At 37.6% G+C, this 23,267-nt stretch overlaps 2 protein-coding genes across 2 annotated transcripts; both read right to left on the bottom strand.

Moving 5' to 3' along the window:
- Positions 1-8,999: 8,999 nt before the first annotated feature.
- LOC141614653 (uncharacterized) lies at positions 9,000-13,262 on the bottom strand. Its single transcript, XM_074433400.1, has 6 exons — positions 13,220-13,262; positions 12,554-12,779; positions 11,061-11,358; positions 10,254-10,434; positions 9,903-10,100; positions 9,000-9,013 (listed from the first exon to the last, which is right to left on the bottom strand). Exons 1-6 carry the CDS (start codon positions 13,260-13,262, stop codon positions 9,000-9,002), a joined length of 960 nt encoding a protein of 319 aa, XP_074289501.1.
- Positions 13,263-22,566: 9,304 nt separating this feature from the next.
- Positions 22,567-23,043, bottom strand: LOC141614654 (uncharacterized). Its single transcript, XM_074433401.1, has one exon. It carries the CDS (start codon positions 23,041-23,043, stop codon positions 22,567-22,569), a length of 477 nt encoding a protein of 158 aa, XP_074289502.1.
- Positions 23,044-23,267: the final 224 nt, after the last annotated feature.

Consider the following 23,267-nt stretch of genomic DNA (forward strand, 5'->3'; position numbering starts at 1 on the left):
TATTTCATCTTGAGAACATAATATATCTTAATAAGATGGTGAGCTGTGCTCCTTATTCCTTAAGTTTCTAAACACATATAATCATATTTTGTAGAAATGTAAGCATCTACCATGCATACACTACATACAAATCCCTCGTGCATCTTTTAGGATGTATGGAGAAAAAACGATCATTTTATAAGTTGTAAAATGGTCTTATTTCGAATAAAAGTGGTCATTGCATGGTTGCTCATGTATGGATGTTCTGACTTACGATTACAAATCATAAGTTTTAGTACATAATCCAAAATGGCCTTAAACTTTGAATTAAATTAGTTTAATTTGTATTAATGACAATTTAGAACAAGTTATATAATTGATTATGATCTTATGTAAATTTGCAGGGAGTTTCAATCATATTTGTAGGCAGTTGGTTAGTTCTACTGAGCTTCTATAATCACACTGTTATAGCAACACATATTAAGTCTCATGCACATCCGACCTTAGACGTAGGAAATACTTTTAATGTGATCAGTTTTGGTGCCACGGGTGTTGGCAATACTGATGATTCTAAGGTAATTTGTTTTCTTCCCGTTGATTTATCTACCTTTTTATTTTATTTTTTATGGCAGTATTTTAATTAATCAAATATAAATAAATAATTGAAACAGTAACTTTTTATAAAAACAAATGCGTAAAGTTGACTTACACGATACTTTGTGTAATGCTTTTTCTTTTTCTTTTTAATTGTAGCGTTTTAGGAGCTTTTTTGTCCTTCTAATTAATATATGAACAAGTGAACAACTCATAGTTTTATTAATTTTTACACAATTAACGTGTCCATATTATATTTTGTTCCTCAAGGCATTTCTCGAAGCATGGAAAAGTGCATGTCTTTGTGAAGGAACTCCCGTTTTATTGGTGCCGGTCGGAAAAACATTCTTATTAAAACCAATAACATTTCTAGGTCCATGCAAATCGTCACAGATTCAATTTTCGGTATGTTTATACTAGTTACTCCGTATATTTTATGTCGTTTTACATTTTTCGTCCGTTTTATATTATAATTCGTTTTTAGGAAAAGTCAAAATTTTCTTTTTATATGTCATTTTACCTTGTATTACCTATTCTTTTTATTTTTCAAAACACTAACAATTAGGAAAAAAGATAATTTAAGTCATTAAATTGGTGAAACAATTCTACTCCCTTCGTCCCAGGCAATTGTTATCATTTATTTTTTGAGCACTATTCATGAAGGAAGATAATCTTTAAAATAATTTTTGAATACATAACATAAAAATATAGTCATATGATATCTTATTTGATTTGATGTGTACATTAAGAATATCTAAATTTTTTATTTTTTGCACTTATTTAAGGGAACTAAAGATATATACGAAATGAAATGAACATGGAAAATGTCTAAAAACAAATGTTAACAATTGACTGAGCAGGGGAATTTTTACAATATTTTTAAATAACCTTTAACTTGTGCTTGACTAGTAATATAAGATTTTCAATACTTTTTAATTCTTGTGAAATCTAAAACGATTACCTAAAGAAATGTAGGGAGTGGTGTTTTCAATACTTACATCAATTTTTTGTTTTCAACATACATAGAAGATATAGACACATATTAACATTGTTCCGCTTTTATTTATTGTTGAAATGAAGTTACAAGGTATATTAGTAGCTCCAAGTAGTTTTGATGGATGGACCAAATGCAAAGACAATTCATGGATTTATTTTGGAGATGTACAAGGTCTCCAATTCATGGGTTCAGGCAAACTTGATGGCAGGGGAGCGCTTTGGTGGAGAAAACCCATTCCATCGGTATATTTCGACGACTTTAACAAGTTTTGTTCTCCCTTTTTAAATTACTATTGATTTTTTTTAACTTCCGTAATATTTGTTGTTTATACCGTAGGGAGTTGGCTGTGTCAAACGACCCACCGTAAGTCTTTTTTATTTCATTTTTATTTTAGTTATGTTCATATTATATTTTAACGATAGAAAAATCACTTTTACTTTAGTAAGTTACACATAAGAGTATAAAACAAATCGACAATCACTCATCGTCAAACTAGTAAGTAGTAAATAGTGTTGGCATTTTAATCTACAATACAAAGTTGTATTTTGGTGTCAATTGCGTTACAATATAGGGAAACGAGATTCGAACATAGACCTAATGTGCACAATACCTCAACCTTAACTACTACGCAAAGACATATATAATGCAAAATCATAATCAATCGTTTTGGACATATATAGAATGATATTTCCGGTTCTCTTAGACAATCTGGATGAATTATCAAGCTAATAAATGGTCATATAATTTGAATTGCAGGCGTTAAGATTTCATAATTGTAGCGGTCTACAACTTCAAGGCACAACACATATGGATAGTCCTATGAACCATATTGAAGTAAGAGCTAGCCCAAATGTGGAAATGTCGCAACTCAATATCATAGCCCCTTTTGATAGTCCTAACACCGATGGAATTGACATTGCTTCATCCTCTCATATTTATATTCACGAAAGTTTTATCGGAATAGGTTATTTATTTCTCAAAATTATCTCATACGACTTAAAATACCAAAAAGTTAATAATATATGTATGCTGGCCCATATGATTTTTGAAATTGTCTTTTTTTTTTTTTTTTTTTTTTTATCTCATTCTTATGAGAAAATTACTCCGTATGTAACTATACAAAATTTTGATTTGATAAATCATATAGGTGACGATTGCATTGCAATTAAAGGCGAATCATATTTTGTCAATATCACCGAAGTTCGTTGTGGACCGGGGCATGGTATAAGGTAAGTTGATAAGGCACTTAAATTAATCTTGCGCAGTTGTGCAAGACCTGTCGTACCATGTATGTATTTAACCAAGTTGTCGTTATAAATGATGTGGTTGTATATGTACGGTCTCACAAGTTTTTTTCAAAAAAGAAGTGTTGATACACATGCCGCTTCGATCCATAGGGTGTTATTTACTTAATATGACATTTTTTCATTATGTCATTAACTTGATAGTTTGAAGAGTGCAAAATCTTAAGAGAAATTGATGTAGTCATAATTTTGTCAAACTTTTCAATTAATTTTATATAAAATAATTAGAGTTTTAATTTATTGAAATGATATTAGTGTTGGGAGTTTGGGAGAAGGTGGAGCTACTAACGTTGTGGAGAATGTATTTGTGCGTAATTGTACGCTTAATGGAACCACAAATGGTGCAAGGATTAAAACATGGGAGGTAATTAACTACTACTCCGTAAATTTAATTTAACTTGATTTCTTTTTCTAAAAGTTGAGCTCATTATGTCGCAGACAAGAATCGAACCCCAAATTTACGGTTTGAGTAAAAGCACTCTTACCTCTTGAACTAGCTCTTTTTATTTTAACCTAAAGTTCTTGAAAGTGTCAAAGACTTAAAGAGAGTAGTTATTGTGTGCGACAAACAAAAAATGATCACTTTATGATAAACATTGAGCATTTTAGGTAAAAAAGTAACGCTATAAAAATTGATCGCTATACAATAAGGGCAAATTAATAATTAAACATTTACACCCTTGTATATACCCTTTTTTTCTAAAATTACTACTTTATAAAAAAATTTCAAAAATTTACCCTTATATATACCACTTTTCTAAAATTAATAATTTTTTAACTTTTTTTGTCTAAGGTAGTAATGTTAGAAAAGTGGTATATATAAGGGCGTAATTATTAATTTACTCTAATAATAATAATAATAATAATAATAATAATAATAATAATAATAATAATAATAATAATAATAATAATAATAATAATAATATTAAAAAATGATCACTATTTAACATAAAATATTTTAAACATAAAATGATAATATTTTAGCTAGCTACACCGTGCAACAGTTTCATAGTATAATTTGTTTTAGAGTAGAAATTTTAATATGTAAATTGTTTTTTTTGTTTGGGGTCTCAGGGTGGATCAGGACACGTGAGAGGCGTCACATTTGAAGGCATAACTCTTGTGAATTCCAAACACCCCATAATCATTGATCAATCATATACTGATGGTGCTGAAACGGTAAATATCATAAATCCAAATATAAAAGTTAATACAAAAGTTTCACATGATAAAATTAACATGATTAGGGAAATATATATATATAGTCTAGAGCCGGGGTCGGCGAAATATGTATTACCTCGAACAATGAGGTATTTAACCTAAATAAATAAAAAATACCCCTACGGAATATTATTATGCGGGATAATTTGAAACCGACTAATTTTAACAAGTTTAACTTGATAATCGGATAATTTAATTTTATGAGAATCTAATTAAACGCCCTACCCATGCCTCTGATATTAATAGTATATTCTAACTGCACAATTTAATGAAGGTGAAGGGCACAGTGCAAGTGACAGACGTGACATTCCGAGGGTTCCAAGGAACATCAGCCACAGGAGAAGCAATCTCATTGCAATGCAGTGGAATATTGCCCTGCACTAATTTGAAGCTTGATAATATTAATTTACGGCCTTCAACTACCGGAGAAAATGTAGTTTCTGAATGTGAATTTGCCCATGGAATTGTCGTGCCCCCTGTTGTACCAAATGTTATTTGTCTATTAAAATGATCTATTGATAACAAATACGAGTGTCTTCATGATATATTAGAACTTGTGAATATTACTTTTCGTAGTTCCATTTCTAAAACGACTATGAGCAAGTTGTAGGAAACAAACTTGCTACTTTTATGGACTTTAATTCTGACAAAAAAAAAATGTGAATGAATTTGTAACACCCCCTTCTTACCTTGCCAAGGTAATCGGGAGATGTCACCATCTCGGTTTTCCGAGGCAGTGAGATCGAAATTACAATTAAGAAACACATATATAAATGACATGTTTAGAGAATTACATGACGAATAAAAGAATAATAAATGTGAACTGGACATTATACAACTCAACTATCAACTATGTCAGCTATCATCTAATCAAGCAACTCGACTCCAACTCCGTGTCTTGGCCCATGATCCCCACATGCTACCAAATGAAAACTTGTACCTTAACTACTCCCCATATGATCGGAAATACTATATGGATCAACACAGGTCACGCCGGAAATAGGTGACAACTTACACGCAACCAACATACGTCAGTTACAATAATATAAATACTTAAACATGACACCAAAGTAAGAATATACAATACGAACTAAAATGCATGAGACACATTATTGTTACATTCATGACACTACACCATTACCTCACCGATATCATGGACACACTCACGGTACCACAACCGGTGACAGCACCGCATCACCGCCAACAAAACAGCCGGACTGTAGTCCGTAAGAAGGTAGTCGGGACACACCCGTGGTAGCGGACCCGGACGCTAACCGGATCCCTGCTAGACGTCATGTCTTCAACCACACGCGTCCGTTCATAACTCAAGTCATTAATGTGCACACCCTCTTTGAGTGGGAAGCTCCAATTGGCGACCCCAGCGTAAGAGGGTCTCTCAACCACCTTACATCTCCTCAACAACAACCAAATACTCAAACATATATGGTAATCACAATGATGTAATATGCAACACGATATATTAACATAAGACTCATTATGACATATATTTCCCAAAAACGTTATGAACATCACTTCCTCCAATATCCCGACTCTTCGAGTTGTCACAACTCACTACCATGTTATAATGCATTTCTGACAACTACATGAGGTCCACTACAATCCCAAAATATCACAATATGAGGCACTACGACTTATACCATGAAAATATTGATAAATGACACACTAACAAGTTAGGGTTCATAAGAAAAAGAAAAAAGGTAGATCTTTACTTACAAGGTGAAAGGAAGAAGGATAAGGTGCATAATTTTCTAAACCAAGCTGGAATCTTATGGAGAAGTGTTTAAGAGGATTTTAGAGAGAAGGGAGAGGATTTAGAGTGAGGAAGATAAAGAATGAATTGATTTAGGGTTAGGTGAAATGAGATCCCGTCATAGGCTTTATCGCCCACTGACGAGCTGCACTAGGTCGAGTGCTGAGTCTACTTTTCTACTATGGTTGGGTTAGGTTAAATGTCTATTTTGCTACTACGGTTGGGATTGGGACTATTAATTGTGGGTGTAGTAGAATTATTTTGCAATTGTGTTGTATCATTTATGTTGGAAAAATAAAAAAAATATGAAGCAAAAGAAAGAAAAAAAGAAAACAAAAAAAAAAGATTTCGAAAAATTGAAAGAAAATAAAGAAAAGAAAGAAAAAGAAAAGTAAAATATATGCTTCAATGTCATTTGTTAAGGGAACAGAAGGTTGGTTATTAGAGTCTAATGCATATTTGGAGAGTAATTCATAAGCTCTCATGTGTTGTAAAGTCAAGATTATTTCTCTAAGTTGAGTTTATTTGTATCTGTTATCATAGATTTGGTTTTGGTTTTGGTTTAGCACTACCGTCTTAGCTCCACATATCCATAACGTGCCTTGGCACAAACCACTTCTATACCATTTGCCCATTTGCCACTCTACTATCCTTGATACATGTACTTTTATCTTTATTGTGAATGCGTATTAGTTGGAGAAATTTCTATCACATTAGATTGCATGCATGTTTCATAAGTTGAGTGAGTGCTTCTAATTCTTTCTATTCTCACATATAAATCACACATACTTATGAGGGCATGAGTGAATCCGCGAGAATTCGACTAATTTGTCTTGCAAGATCGAAAGGTATTTGACATTTGTCTATAATACAGTGACATGCATGAGACTTGAGCTACGTTTTCTATTTCCCGTACCTTTGAATTTGTTTTATTGGTACACCTTGGTCATTACTTTGTTATAGATATGGATAACTTGGGATTTATATGTGCATCAACATTAGCTCTGAGTTGTTTATTCGCCATTTGTATGATTGCCTTTTGTATTGTGTGATGCTTTGCTTGGGGACAAGCAAAGAGATGGTTTGGGGGAGTTTGATGATTCATAATTATATACACATTTATGCCTCCTCAAAGTTACTTTTGATACGGTTTTCGTGCTAGTTTATATTAATTACATGCCTTTTATGCTAGAATGTCGATACTTCCGCTATTTGGTGTTTAATGTAGGAATGATACATTTGTGAAGCAACGGAATTAAATGAGTACCATGACGTGGGCATGAAGGAATACACGGAGCATGACACGGGAATCTAGAAGAATAAAGGAAGAGAAGTGAAGAAGACAACACGAAGAAAAGAGCTGAAACAGGAAATATACTCGATCAAACCCAAGTGAACTCGATCAACTGAGAATGTTCTCGATCGAGTGCACCCAGGCTCGATCGAGTACACACTATTTTGAGGATTGTTCCGCAATTTTCTTAAGTCGGTTATGCTTTACTATAAAATACCCAAATCGTACCCTATGCTGTTTTTACGCTTTATTTTACCTAGGTACGTATAATTTACTCTAGAAACTCTCTAAAAACTCTTAGGTTAGTTCTATTATTATTTTTTTCGGATCTAAGCATTCCTCTATTACGATACTCTTTAAATCTCTCATTAGTTATTAATTCAAGATCTCATTTATACAATTATTTCGTCGTTCATCTTATTATATCTTTATTCATCTTGTTATTGATATTCCCTATAATATACGTAGCTAAACCTCTAATCTAGGGTTAATGGGGATCTAGGTTGTTATAAGGGGGATTAATTAATGAATTAATAGCTAAATTGCTTATTCGTTGTTGTTCAGTTTATTGTTCTTCATCTAGTTAGTTAGTTACTGGCCAGGGTTAATTGACTAGTATAACGAATTGAGACTTTCACCGACCAGGTTAGAATCAACATAGGATAACTAAATAAAGATAATTTAATGATAGCGACCACATGTTAAATTAGATCTAAATGGAATATTGAATTGATCGATCATATAACCTTAAACAATATAATTAACTCTGTTAATGAATTAAATATGGCCCCCGGAAGACTACTTGGTGAACTTGATCCCTAGACTATTTAATATTGTTGAATTTGTCTTATTTACTTTATTGTAATTAGTTTTTAGAAATAAAACAAACAAATCCTTCAACAAATTGGTTACCTTTAAGACAAATTTAAATATAAACAAACTAGATTAATTAACTCGCCTCCCTGTGGATTCAACCCTTTCTTGCCACTAGCTACCAGTTAGTAGTAATTTAGGATTTATTTTGATAGGCCAACGACTCAAAATAACCTTATCATACACAAGTCACAACTCCACACTCACCTTGTGAACCCCCACATAAAAAGGTGCCTTACCAAGACCACCCTAGCATGAGAGACCGTCACCATCTCGGTTGCCCGAGGTTAGTATATCACAGTTAACAATTCAAAATATAATTATTAAAGTATAACTGATTAATATATATATGTTCCAAAATCCAAAACCAAAATAAAGATTACTAATGTTCAACAACTAAAATTGAATGATAAATCTCACGACAGCGTAAGCTAGACTCGAGTGATGCCTCCCAATCTCGTCCCCATAGCTAGTTAACATCATCACATGTTACAATCTGCTCACCATCCCCGAATGGATCACCACAGATTTTATAAAACAACAACGGGGTCAGTTACTGTATAATCAACATAAGACAAGTACGAAAAGATAAACAGCTGATCATCATCCACCTCCAAATCCCAATTACAAAATGTAACCGACTACACACTAAAGTGTGTAGCCATGCCATTAAGGGACCACAGTCGTACCCACCTAAGCCCCCGCTCATCAACGAGCGATAACCCTGTCTATTAATGTGCACATCCCCTGCTGTGGCGGGTTCCACAGAGGGCGAAACTAGGGTGTGAAGCCACTCCCGCAAGTGACTCCACTCAGCCGAGGGCGCACCTCGCGAACATCACCATCAATCATCACAACTCCAACACCCAACTCCAAAACCAAGAAAAGCAGATAGTCAAAATACCAATCGTACAACAATCACAATACAATCTTAAATCAATTAACAGTAAACCGAGTAGGGAAACCCTACTTCAGCACAACTGCAATGAGACAAACACGCAAGCTAGAACGACTCCTCTACGAATTCTCCTCCTAACAACAATCACATAGTTCCAATTACCATATGCAAAAACCCCTTTCCCCCAAATCACAAGTTAGGGCAAAACCCTAAAAGATAAATCAATGGAACTTATGAAATCAAAAGCTTACCGACACAGTCGACGTAACAGAAGATGAACTAGACTCTCGGACGATCCGCACACTTGAGGCAGAGAGATTTGGAGAGGATTAGAGTTACGTTGTATTGCTTAGGTTTTGTAAAAATTATTAGAAACAGTAAATCGCATCTTAAATAACTCTAATCGTTTCTAAATCAAACCGCGAAATTATTACCCGTCAGACTGGATACTCGGTTAAGTATAGAGTATACTCGGTCGAGTATCCTCTACTCGGTCGAGTATTCCCATACTCGGCCGAGTATTCCTGGGCAATAAACTGTCCATAAACACACGACACACTTACTCGGTCGAGTAAGCCATGTTCGCCCGAGTAACAGACTTAGAAAACCATAGTATTACAGTCAACCCTCCTTAAAAAGAATTTCGTCCCGAAGTTCACACTATACATACAAGACAAGACCAACAAGAGCCAATCAACTCCCACTACATAAAACAAAACACCCAACACAACGACCAAATTACTCAAACCTAGCTAAACCAACTCAAAACATAACTAAACCAACTTAAACTAACTCATAAACAAGCATGCGACCATCTCATACCCCCTAAAAGGACAGCGGTTACGTCCGCGTAACCAAATATACCTAATAAAAAAGGTGGGGAAAGATTTCTCTCATACCCTCCTCTGGTTCCCATGTGGCCTCTTCCACATTATGATTAGACCAAAGCACCTTAAGTAAGACGGTCTCACCATTCCTTGTCTTGCGTACTTTGTGGTCTAAGATCTCTATAGGAACCTCCGCATAAGATAAAGACTCATCAATCTCTATGTTCTCAACCTCAAGCACATGTGATGGATCACTCACAAACTTTCGGAGCTGTGAAACAAGAAACACGTTGTGGACTCGATCCAAAGCTGGTGGTAAATCTAACTTGTAGGCCACCACACCTACATGATCCAAGATCACATACGGACCGATAAAATTCTGGCTTACCTTACCTTTCTTTCCAAACCTAATCATCCCTCGCATCGGTGACACTTTCAAAAGGACCTTGTCACCCACTGCGAACTCGATGTCCCTGCGGTGCAAATCTGCATAACACTTTTGGCGATCTTTAACTGCTTTCATCTTTTGACGAATCAGTCGAACTTGCTCAATTATATCTTGCACCATTTGTGGTCCTAAAACCACTGCCTCTGCTCTGTCACTGAACAAACTGGACTTTGGCACTTTCTGCCATACAAAGGCTTGAATAATGCCATTTCTATACTGATGTGATAGCTGTTGTTGTAAGAAAACTCAATCAAATCCAGCCTATCTTTCCAACTTCCACCAAAGTCCATGACACAAGCCCTCAACATATCCTCCAAGGTCTTGATAGTCCTCTCAGTCTGACCATCTATGGCAGGATGAAAAGTTTTACTCATCTTTAAGGTCGTACCCATCAAATCCTGCAACTCCTCCCAAAACCGTGATATAAACCTCACATCTCGATCCGACACTGTATCCTTAGGCATACCATGTAACCGAACCACATGCTTTCTATAATCCAAAGCTAGTTGTATCTTAGTCCAAGTATCCTTCATCGGAATGAAGTGAGCTGACTTTATTAACCGATCGACGATCACCCAAATAATATTGTTACCTTGCTGTGTCCTTGGTAACCCCACGATAAAGTCTATAGAGATCGACTCCCACTTCCACTCAGGAACGTGAAGTGACTGAATCTTACCTTGTGGTCTTCGCTGGTCACCCTTTACCCTCTGGTATGTCAGACACCTAGCCACGAACTCGGCCACATCCCTCTTCATGTTAGGCCACCAAAATTTTTTCTTGAGGTCCTTATAAAGCTTGTCACCTCCTGGGTGAACTGAATAAGGAGTGCAATGAGCCTTTGTTATGATTACTCTCCTTAAATCAGCATCATCAGGAACACACCATCTCCCATCAAAGCGAATACTCCCATCTGTGTGGAATGAAAACCTGGAAACCGTGCCACTCTCCACTCTTGACTTCCGTTCTTGGATCTTTAAAACAAGCTCTTGTTTCCTCTTGATATCCTCATACAAATCTGGCTCAATCGTCAAATCCCCGACGGTATCCCCGACGGTATCCCCTTTTCGAACCATATGGATCCCCATCTTGGACATCTCATCCCCCAGCTTCGGCAAAGATATAGCTGTACACAACGAATGAACACTCTTCCTACTCAAAGCATCTGCAACAACATTAGCCTTACCCTTGTGATAGATAATCTCCATGTCGAAGTCCCCAATCAGCTCCATCCATCGCCTCTGTCGCATGTTAAGCACTTTCTGAGTTTAAATATATTTCAGACTCTTATGATCTGAAAACACCTTAAAGGTCGCCCCATAAAGATAGTGCCTCAACGCATACGGCTTAAGAGCAAAAACACGAGTAGGATAGTTCTCCTCCAAATCTTAAGAGCAAAAACAATTGCACCCAGTTCCAAATCATGAGTAGGATATTTCTCCTCATACGGCTTCATCTGCCTCGACGCATAGGCTATAACCTTCCCATTATGTATCAAAACACATCCCAACCCATTCATTGAAGCATCGGTGTATACTTCAAAGTTCTCACTTCCCTCAGGTAAAGCTAGGATAGGAGTTGTGGTCAAACGCTCCTTTAAGGTCAGGAACGCCGTCTCACAACCCTCAACCCGTCGAAATATGGTCTCTTTCCTCATCAAAGCTGTCACAGGCCTCGTGAGCATAGAAAAATCTTTCACGAACCTCCTGTATTAACCAATCAAATCCAAGAAACTCCGAATCTCAGCAACATTATTTGGTGACTGCCACTTGGTCACTCCCTCAATATTGCTAAGATTCACCGACACACCTCTTTAGATATCACATGACCAAGAAAAGCCACTTCCTCTAGCCAAAACTCACACTTGGATAGCTTGGCATATAGCTGATTATCTCGCAAAGTCTGCAAAACTAACCTTAGATACTCCTCATGCTCCTTCTTAGTCTTAGATTAGACTAGGATGTCATCAATGAAGATGACCATAAACTTGTCCAAAAACGGACTAAAAACCCGGTTCATAAGATCCATGAAAGCTGTTGGTGCATTCGTCAAACCAAAATGCATCACTACATAATCATAGTGACCATAACGAGACCGGAAGGCTGTCTTAGGAATATCCTCATTTGCTATCCTCAACTGGTGATAACCCGACCTCAAATCGATCTTAAAGAACACCCCTGAACCACTCAGCTGGTAAAAAAGATCATCAATCCTTGGAAAAGGATACCTAATCTTCACCGTGACACGATTCAACTATCTGTAGTCGATGCATAGCCTCATGCTCCCATCTTTCTTTTTCACAAACAACATTGGTGCTCCCCACGGTGACACACTAGGCTGGATATACCCCTTGTCTAATAGATCATGTAGCTGTTTCTTCAACTCTTCCAGTTCTTTAGGGGCCATACGGTACAATGCTTTAGATTTAGGACATGTCCCCGGTTTAAGCTCTACATTGAAGTCGATATCTTTCTTAGGTGGTAACCCCGGTATCTCATCTAGAAAGACATCACTAAACTCTCCAACCACATGTATATCAGATGCTGTCAGCTGCTCTGCGTCTCGATCTCTCACTTGGCAAAGAATCAAGGGGCACGTCTTCCTCAAACATGACTTTATGGCCATTACAGCGATGTACTTACACTTTGGCCTCACAACAAACCCCTTATAAGACACTCTGACACCCTTGGGACCCTTTAAAGACACTTTCTTTTGTCAACAATATATCTTAGCATCATACTTACCCAACCAATCCATCACGACGATGACCTCAAACCCATCCATAGGAAACTCTAACAAGTTGACCGATAAGTCTACCTCTCCTACCAACATGGACACATATCTATATAACTTAACACAAGACACCGACTCTCCCGAAGGTATAAACGCATCATCTTTTACAAGCTCATACGCCCCAAACCCATAGAAAAGGCATGACCTCTAGACACAAAAGAGTGGGTTGCCCCTGAGTCAAACAAAATGAAAGACGGTGTATTATGAACAAGAAAGGTACTGGTAACTACATGAGCATCTTTCTCAGCTTCCTGTTTGCCCATCATAAAGAGCTTCCCGCTGCTTTTCTCGCCTCCACCCTAAACCGAGGTGTTTGAAGTAGTCGGCTTAGCTCCCGAGTTCTGAGTCACACTGTTGTTTGGGCGCTGATAGGATCCTCTAATGTTGCGGTTGAAGCTGCCATTGTTATTGTTATGCCCTCCACGGTTACCCCAAGACCCAGATAACCTGTTTCTAGCAAAACTCTGGCTCGGATCCGGAGAGAAACTCCCCTGATAAGCTCCTGAAAACCCTTCAACTCTGGCACTGGTACAATCATACCTCTTGTGACCCACTCCCCTACAGTTGAAGCAAGTAAGGTTAGAGTTGTCACTAACACTCCGACCACCACCTCTTCCCCATGCTCTAGATCCCCCTGAAAGCCCAGATCCTCCAGAAAAAGCCCTAGATTGTCCATAGTTGCTCTTGTTGTGGCCCGAATGATCACCACTTTCATTCTCTGCTTTCCTCTTTTCTGTAGTTCTTTCATTAGCCTCCTTGGCCAAACCTACTAACCTCTCCACATGCCCAGCTCGTGCATAAACTTCCTTTAGATCGCTTAGAACTCCAGCTGGTAACCTGTTAATGATCTTAGGAGCCAACCCTTTCTCGAACCGAAGAGCCAAACCTCGCTGACCCAGCTGCATATCTTTTGCATATCGAGTCAACTCAAGGTACCGGTGATAGTACTCTGTGACAGTCATATCATTAGACATGATGAAGGAATCGAACTCAGCTCTCAACTTGTGGCGAATATGCTCCGACACAAACTGTTCCCTAATAGCACTCTTCAGACCTGTCCATGGCATAGCATCAACCCCCTCATCCTTGTAGTATGCCCTTGCATCTTCCTTCACATTCTTCCATAAAACTGCAGCCTCACCCCTTAGGTAGTACACCACCTGCTCAACAGCTAACTCCGCCGGACACTTCACAACCTCAAGAAGACTTTCCATCTCTTGGTTTCATTTATCAATCATCTTAGTTTCTTTTGTGCCCTCGTAAGTTGATGGGTTAAAGCGGGCAATGATGGTGCTCAGGTGGGTTGTGTCCACCGGTTTCTCAGCCCCCTTACCCACATTCTTAAGAGCCTCAAGAAGTGCATCCTGCTGCTCAATCATACAGGCTACCTCATCTGTGGTCATCTCAAATGCTTGGATATACGCTGCTGACCTCTTTGGCGCCATTTTGAGCTGATAAAAGCAAGAAAACGTAAGCACATAGCCTACGGCTCAAAATAGATATAACCCTCCGCTAAAGAAGTACTTGGCCGAGTATAGTGAGATACTCGGTCAAGTATTACTCATACTTGGTCGAGTGTTCCACTCCATTAGCCAACGTCAAAAACACTAAAAACATACTCGGTCGAGTATGGATGATACTCAGAGGAGTATGCCTCACTCGGTCAAGTATGCTCTATTACTCGGTCGAGTGATCACAACCAGTAACTACTGCTACCTATACCCCAAACAACACTCGGTCGAGTGCCTGGTTACTCGGCCGAGTTTCCCCTACTCGGTGGAGTACCCGCCCTGCTCGACCGAGTCATGCAAAAAACAAGCTGTAAATTATCGCTATCATACATAAACATGCTTTTCTATCAAAATATATACATATGCACAAATACTCTTTTAAATTCCACATATTAAACATATAACATGCTCAACATAATTCATGCTCAAGATCTATCATATACAAATTCGCAATTCACCTTTCATATACTACCATGTTCCAATTCTTTTAACATTTCATGCAACAACTTCATAAGATTCAAGTTACAAGTACTACACACATGACTCGAAGTACACACAATTCCCACGACTTCCACATGTGACCGGCTCGAGATCGTAAGGGCCTTAGTGCGACTTTAGGACGTCTCCTAAGTCTCTGCGGTAGCTCCAAACGACTCTCAACGGGTTCATTTTATTTAGACTCCCTATGTTCATTGGGTTCATTAATTTTAGGTTCCAAAATTGTCGCTTTGATACCACTTTGTGACACCCACACATACCAAGATGCCTTACCAAGATCGCCCTAGCATCATAAGAGATCGTCGCCATCTCGGTTGCCCGAGGTTAGTATATAAAAGTTACCAATTCAAAACACAATTATTAAAGTATAACTATTAATGTTTACATGTTCCAAAATCCAAAACCAAAATAAAGATTACTAATGTTCAACAACCAAAAATCAATGACAAATCTCATGACAGCGGAAGCTAGACTCGAGTGATGACTCCCCATCTCGTCCCCATAGCTAATAAACATCATCACCTGTCAGAATCTACTCACCATCCCCGAATGGATCATCACATATTTTATAAAATAACAACATGGTCAGTTACTGTATAATCAACATAAGACAAGTACGAAAAGATAAACAACTGACCATCATCCACCTCCAAATCCCAATCACAACATGTAACTGACTACACACTAAAGTGTGTAGCCCTGCCAGTGGGGGACCGTAGCCATACCCACCTAAGCCCCCTCTCATCAACGAGCGATAACCCTGTCCATTAATGTGCACATCCCCTCCTGTGGCGGGTTCCACAGAGGGCAAAACTAGGGCGTGAAGCCACTCCCGCAAGTGACTCCACTTAGCCGAGGTTGCACCTTGCGAACATCACCATCAATCATCACAACTCCAAAACCCAACTCCAAAACCAAGAACATTAGATAATCACAATATCAATCGTACAAAAATCACAACACAATATTAAATTAATTCAAAGTAAACCGAGTAGGGAAACCCTACCTTAGCACAACTGGAATGAGACAAACACGCAAGCTAGAAAGGCTCATCTACGAATTCTCCACCTAACAACAACCACATCATTCTAATTACCATATGCAAAAACCCCTTCCCCCAAATCATAAATTAGGGCAAAACCCTAAAAGATAAATCAATAGAACTTATGAAATAAAAAGCTTACCGTCACAGTCGACGCAACGGAAGATGAACTAGACTCACGAACGATCCGCGCACTTGAGAGAGAGACATTTGGAGAGGATTAGAGTTATATTGTATTGCTTAGGTTTTGTAGAAATGATTAGAAACTATAAATCGCTTCTTAAATAACTATAATCCTTTCTAAATCAAACAGCGGAATTATTACCCGTCAGACCGGATATTCGGTCAAGTATATAGTATATTTGGCCGAGTATCCTCTACTCGGTCGAGTATTCCTATACTCGGTCGAGTATTCCTGGGCAGTAAACTATCCAGAAACACACAACACACTTACTCGGCCGAGTAAGCCATATTCGGCCGAGTAATAGACTTACAAAACCATGGTATTACATACCTTACCGGTACCAGGAACACGTATGGGGTACCAATAACTTTGTGAAGGAATCGCAACCCCGCCACCAAACAGACGGATCGCAGTTTGTAAAATAGGTACTGGGAACACGTCCTTGGTATCGAGCCCGGATGCTAACCGTACCCTTGCAAGGCATCGTGACACCACATGAGCCCCTTCATACTCAAGTCATTAACGTGGACGTCCCTCTTGGAGTGGGAAGCTCCAAGAGGCAACGCAGGTATTCATGTGTAGCATCAACATAAGAATACCTCAAGACAAAATCCCCAATTAACATGTTATCATGCAACCCCATAAGTACACCAATTTTTAAGACACATTTATCCAATCTCATGTTATAATGCAACCTAATTATTATTTAAAATCAACAACAACAAGAATGACATTAAATATATGAACAACATCCATATTACCAAAACCGAATAGGAAAATCTTTCCTTTTAGCATACTCCATAAACTACTCGAAACAACCATGAATCCGTCTCACAAAACTGTTTCATCATACATAAATCACATAATAACCATCACAATACATCCTATGCTCTTTTATTATATAAAACTCCTTATTAACACCCTTAATTACCCATAAAACTAATTATAATTAGTAATTAATACTACTCATAAAACCTCCCAAATTTTAGGGTTTGGGTCAATATAAATTAAAAGAGAAGGATTAATGTTAACTTATAAATGGAAAGGAATAAAAAAGAATCAAGCTTGGTGAACAATCCTTCCAAATCTAGGTTGGTTTTCTTGCTAGTGTGTATGGAGAAGGTTCTAGAGAGTTATGGGTGGTTGAGAGAGTGTGTGAGGTGTTTAGGGTTTCAAAAATAAAGAAGGGAGCTGAAAAAAAAAAGTATATATAGGAAAGACCAAAACACGAAGCCCAACACGTAGAACTTAGGTCTGAACCCGTACACCTGGTCGAGTGTGCGAATGAACTCGGTCGAGTGAACCAGCCACTCGGCCAAGTAACACACAAACAGAAACTTGGTTTGAGCAAATGCCTCAAGCCCGTTGGCCCGGCCTGGACCGACCCGCTTTTTTTGAAGGGCTTTGGCCATATGTTTTGGCCCCAAAAAAGCCAAAGTATTTTTGGGCCGGGTTTGGCCTAAATTTTGACCCGACCCGGCCTATATTAATTAAAAAAAGAATATTTTTTCTTATAAAGTTTTTTTAAGTAGCATTAAAATTATAAGTAACTCTTTACAAACTCATTTATATATTTATTAAATTTAAAAGTGATATTTACATAACATATATCATATTTACTAGACATGATTAATCATCATAATGAGCCGAAAGTTGTCTCTATTTTATTTTTAGAGAATAATTTATATGTGCTTCATCATATTTTGTACGATTTTATAAGCGAAATATGTTATTAAAGTACTAGTTGAAGGTATTATCATACTTTTGTTTTTCGGTAAGTAGTAAATTTTAAGGTCCAAAAAGTCCATTTAGACCGGAAAGCCCAATTTAGCTCATAAGGGCTGAGTTTGGGCTCGCTAAATAGGCCCACACATTTGACCCGATCCGGCTCGGCCCGCATATATGGGCCATTTTTAACATCTCAGTCCGGCCCAAACCCGCATAGGGCCTTCCCATGATCACCTCTACCAGAAGGCACTCGGTTCACTCACTCGGTCAAGTAAGGGCCATTCGATCGAGAACTCTGGCGTACTCACCCGAGTGCACAACTAATAAAGTCAGGGGTATTACAAATAAAAACAACTATCTCGAACATAAGACTCCAATGGGTTCTAGAAGTAGTTTGTTACAAATAGTTTGTTAGAAGAGTCAGCATAGCAGTATAATAGAATATTGTTATGCATAACAGAATTAGTCAAACTGGTCAATGTTAATATCTTGGATATTAGATTAGCTAGTTCAATACTTCTGTAAGTATACATACTTTAATATGTCAGACATTTTAACTTTGTCATTCATATTACACCTTTCTTTTATTTAGCTTTCATCTCTCACAAATCATCTGATATTTTCTCTATACATCGAAGATTCACACTGCAGCTTTCTTATGTTCATTCATGGTTTCGATGGAATATAACGTTTTTTCATGGTCTCAAAGCTAAAATACATGATCCTAGAAGCTTCTGTATAGTTTTTACTCCCACAATTCAACAATTGTTGCTATTTCCTTAATTTTAATTCCGCTGCAACAACAATAACGACATCAGAGCCTTAATCCCAATATGATTTGGGGTCGGCTGGCCCATTTCCCCTTTTTTCTGCGCGCTTTGGCGCGTTTCAGGACGATTTCATTTGCTTGCATTTTGTGCCTCGTTTCTGTTTTTATGCATTTCCGTCTTATTTTGTAGGTTCTTGAACTACAAGGGAGAGATCGGACCAAGCAATGAAGCCGAGAACTTAATTTAAAGAAAATAAGGAGAAAATTCTGAGAAGTGTTCTCAGCCGGCTGGGAACCCTACTTATACTTGATAAGATTTTTAAGGGAAGAAAAATGAGTCAAATAGGAGAAGGTTCAGTTGGTCTGCGTATCAGCAGCCAGTCACCCGGCCGAGAGCACCACAAGGGCTATGGAAAGTGAAGCAAAGGTGTCCTCTACTGGTAGGCTGGCAGCCGACAGGGACACACAGGTCTAGCACTTAAACAACTTTGAAGAACAGAAGCTCCAAAGAAAGAAATGCTCGGTGCCGGTCGCCAGTCCGGCAGCGGGTCAACCGGCAGAGACCTCTTTTCCGCCAATCTCCTCACCTCTCTTAATTTAGACCTAATCTATGAGAGACTATAAATACTCTCTCTTAATATTCTTAATAGACTTTAGACACACTACCCTAGATCTTGAATTTACTACATTCATGTTCAAGCTTTCGTTAATGAAATTGTTAATCTTTCCTTAATTAAGCGTTAATTACTTCATAAAATAGTTTAGATTTATATTAATGTTGTTTACATTTAGTTGTAGGGTTGTAATTGAAGATATTGAAAAATTTCTTCCTTTTATCAATCGAAGTTTGAAGATGCAACACCCTCATTTATTTAGGAGTCAATAGCAAGGTATTCCCAGATAAAAAAAGGTGTTACCATCTCAGTTTCCTCAGATAGTAAGTATAAAAGACAAACAATTACCAAAGGTACTTTAAGAATATATAATTAAACTGCCTCAAACGGTTTTATTACAAATGTTCCAATAAGATAATTAAATGATAAAAACTAAGTCTAAAACAATTATAGCGGAAATAATATAAAAAGTGTCTGAATAAACTAGGTGATCTCTAGACTCTAACGAAGGTCATACGCCCCAAGCTCCATCCTAGCATCCAACACATCTCAAAAACTAACCTGTCAATCAATTTGTTCCCCAATATTTGGTACATCACTGGTGTTTAACGAATACACGGTCAACCACGAGGTTGAGTAAAATAAATAAACAACAATTAAATAAATATAATAAAACCTGCAACAAAAAGACAAGAACCGCAATCACGCGCCTCAAGTCGTGATACACGTCTCGCGCAACGCCACATACACCATCACATCACAAACACCGCTCAGGTCCACGGTCACTCTAACCCACCGTGCATGGCCAACCACAATCGCACAGGTCCACGGCACGGAACATACCTGTGCCTGGCCGACCAATAATCACAACCACAATACCAATCCTCTTTCAAGATGTCAATAGACAATAGAGAACCAACCCAACACTGATAGTAGAATATTTATAAGATGCTCATAAGACAACAATCTCAACAATAAATCTCATGGTGGAATAATAGTCAAAATAACAATACAATAATAACTTGTCTCATGCCAACAATGCATTAAAAATCCATCTTAACACAACAATGCAACTATAATCCGTATTATAAGAAATTCATCAATTCATTAATTTAACAACAAGAAATTGAGTAGATATCCTACCTTTATCAAATCTTCACAATTCAATCAACAATGAAACTAGAAAGCTTCTTCCACAAATCCACCACCTAAACAACAACTAGATTGTATATAATTATAAACTATTCTTTATTAATTAAATTAAGATGTAAACTACCCAAAATAATCTCCCAAAAATCGTCCCAAACACATCCCTCATACATGACCAACCCGACGGTGGTCAACCCGTCGCTCAACGGCCCCACGGCAGCGGGTATGAATGGGAGTGGATCGGGGATCCGACCCAGACCCTTCGGGTCGGGTCGGGTCTGAATTTTGAGACCCGAGCGGGTTTGGGTCGGGTATGTGGTCCTAGATAAATATTTTGGGTCCGGTTTCAGGTCTGATTTATAGGACCCGGACCCAATCCGTAAACCCGTATAATTTTTTTAAAAAAAAAAACTTAACCTAACAAACAAACACACAACTACACAAGTCGTTCCATACTTCCATTATATCATATTTCCAATTCTTCTTTCTAAACCCAACTTAGTGTGTGTTTGGCCTAGTTTGTAAAAGTGTTTTTGGACTCAAAAACACTTTTTGGCCAAACACATAGTTTTCTAAAAGTTAAACAAAATTTCTTAAAAGCTAAAAATCCCTATTTTCGCCCGTAGAAATAGAAACAATTATTTGTTGTTTCTGCTTTTGAAAAACACTTTTGAAAAATTAAGCTTGAAAAACAAAAACTCATTTTTGAGAATCGAGGCCAAACATGCTCTTAATTACTCACCTACATTCTAACCTTAAATCCCTAATTACTCACCTACTTTTTAATCCCCAACCTATGACTAGCGAGGACGATGGCTGACAGTGACGAAGAAGACGATCAGAAAGTGGCAGCAACAAGTTCGACTACCTTTAAGTTCGACGGCACCAATAATTCCCTCTTTTTTAGGGTTTTTTATTCCCTTTTCTAATCCTTCAGTTATTTTGTATGATTTTACTCTTTCCATTGTTCTTAATTTTATATACTTGTTTAAATAGAAATCTCATACAAATTTGATATTCACTTTTCTATTCAAGCGAATTTGCCTTTAAATTAGTATTGAATTGAAATTTCATACTTGTTTGAAGGGTAAATCCCTCTTTTCTTAGGTTTTTTTAACAAATTTTTCTCTTTTTCAGAGTTTGCTATGATTTGTATATTGATTTCCCTCTGATTTGTGTATGAATTTCCTTTTTTTGACGAAATCTCTACTTCTTTCTTGTTCACAAGTGTTTTCTTTCTTTTCCAACTCCATGCCCGCGGGTAGACCCGACCCGGACTCGGACTTGTTGGGTATGGGTATGGGTCCAATAATTTTAGACCCTTAAGAGTCTGGGTCGGGTATGGGTCCAATGTATGTGGCATGGGTCCAGGTCCTACTAAACCCAACCCGTTGCCATCCCTAGCAGCGGGTCAAGGTCAATGGTCCAGTCAAAGCAGTGGGTCAAAGTCGGCCTTTGGTCAAACGTAAATAATTGATGTAAGGTGATTAGATAACATACAACACTTAATTTAGTGCAAGGTGAAAACTCCGTCTTAAATTTGTCTCACAAAATTACTCTTCCTCACAAGTTATAAGTTGAGTTTTTGACGTGGAACAAAAAGTGATGGTGAGGCATGAGTTGGTTTATATATAAACATGGTACGTGATAGGAAGGTTCTAGGTAATTGCTTTAATTAATTAAATAATTAAAATATCTAGATAGTATAGATAAAACCCAAACCAAGTACACCTCTCCCCTTCCTCTATACTCGGTCACCGTGGTCTTTGCACCCAGTTTTTTTTCTTTTTCTTTTTATGACAACAAATATTGTTATTCACATTTTATAAATTATAAATTATATATATGTGTGTGTGTGCGCGCGCGCGCGCGCGTGTGTTGAGTACTACAGTCTTCCCTCCTTAAAAATAACTTCGTCCCGAAGTTCACCGCACCTCACTACCCAACTAAACAACTAAACGTTAACTTCTAAGTAACTTTAGTTAAATTATTTATTCTTAGGATCAAAATTAAATGCGGTATTATATTCTACCCCGTAAAACAAAAGGTTACGTTCTCGTAACCAACATACCTTAAGCAAATAAATGGGGATACTTCTCTTTTATATCAGCTTCAGCTTCCCACGTAGCTTCTTCTACATTATGACTAGACCAAAGAACGTTTACCAACGAAGTCTCGCCATTTCTAGTCTTGCTCAGTTTTCTGTTTAATATTTCCTTAGCCACCTCCACATAAGATAAATTCTCATCCATCTCAACTGTGTCAGGTGTTAACACATGAGTAGGATCACTCACATATTTCCTCAACTGTGAGACATGAAAAGCATTATGAACTCTCGCCAAGAATGGTGGTAGTGCAAGACGATATGCCACTTCACCAACTCTGTCTAAAATCTCATAAGGCCCAATGTATTTCCGACTTAGCTTTCCTCTCTTACCAAAACGCATCACTCCTTTTATTGGTGACACTTTCAATAATACTTTGTCTCCTACAGCAAACTCAATATCACTCCTCCTCAAATCAGCATACACTACGCCAAATCGGACCATCAATAAGGACCGTATCACAACTGTTTAATGTATTTAATAACGACACTTAGATTACCGTTTTCCAAATATTGGCGGAAACCTAGGCCGCTCTAATAGGAATAACGGTTTCCCTCGAAAACCGTTGTTATTATAATTTGACAACGGCTGATTAACAAACCGTTGTCAAAAGCTTTTAACGGTTTCCAAAAAACTCGTTATAGAATCACTCTTATCAACGATTGTTA

This window comes from Silene latifolia, chromosome 11 (genome assembly GCF_048544455.1).
Source record: "Silene latifolia isolate original U9 population chromosome 11, ASM4854445v1, whole genome shotgun sequence".
Lineage (NCBI taxonomy): Eukaryota > Viridiplantae > Streptophyta > Magnoliopsida > Caryophyllales > Caryophyllaceae > Silene > Silene latifolia.

What these genes read in the sequence shown, in the direction of transcription:
- LOC141614653 (XM_074433400.1), bottom strand. Translation starts at nt 13,262, where the DNA reads ATGGGCAAACAGGAAGCTGAGAAAGATGCTCATGTAGTTACCA. An exon ending in CATGATCTATTAGACAAGGG is followed by an intron (nt 11,359 to 12,553) that starts GTATATCCAGCC and finishes TGCTTTGAGTAG; the next exon opens with GAAGAGTGTTCATTCGTTGT. An exon ending in AGTTAAAGATCGCCAAAAGT is followed by an intron (nt 10,101 to 10,253) that starts GTTATGCAGATT and finishes TGGATCATGTAG; the next exon opens with GTGTGGTGGCCTACAAGTTA.
- LOC141614654 (XM_074433401.1), bottom strand. Translation starts at nt 23,043, where the DNA reads ATGGTCCGATTTGGCGTAGTGTATGCTGATTTGAGGAGGAGTGATATT.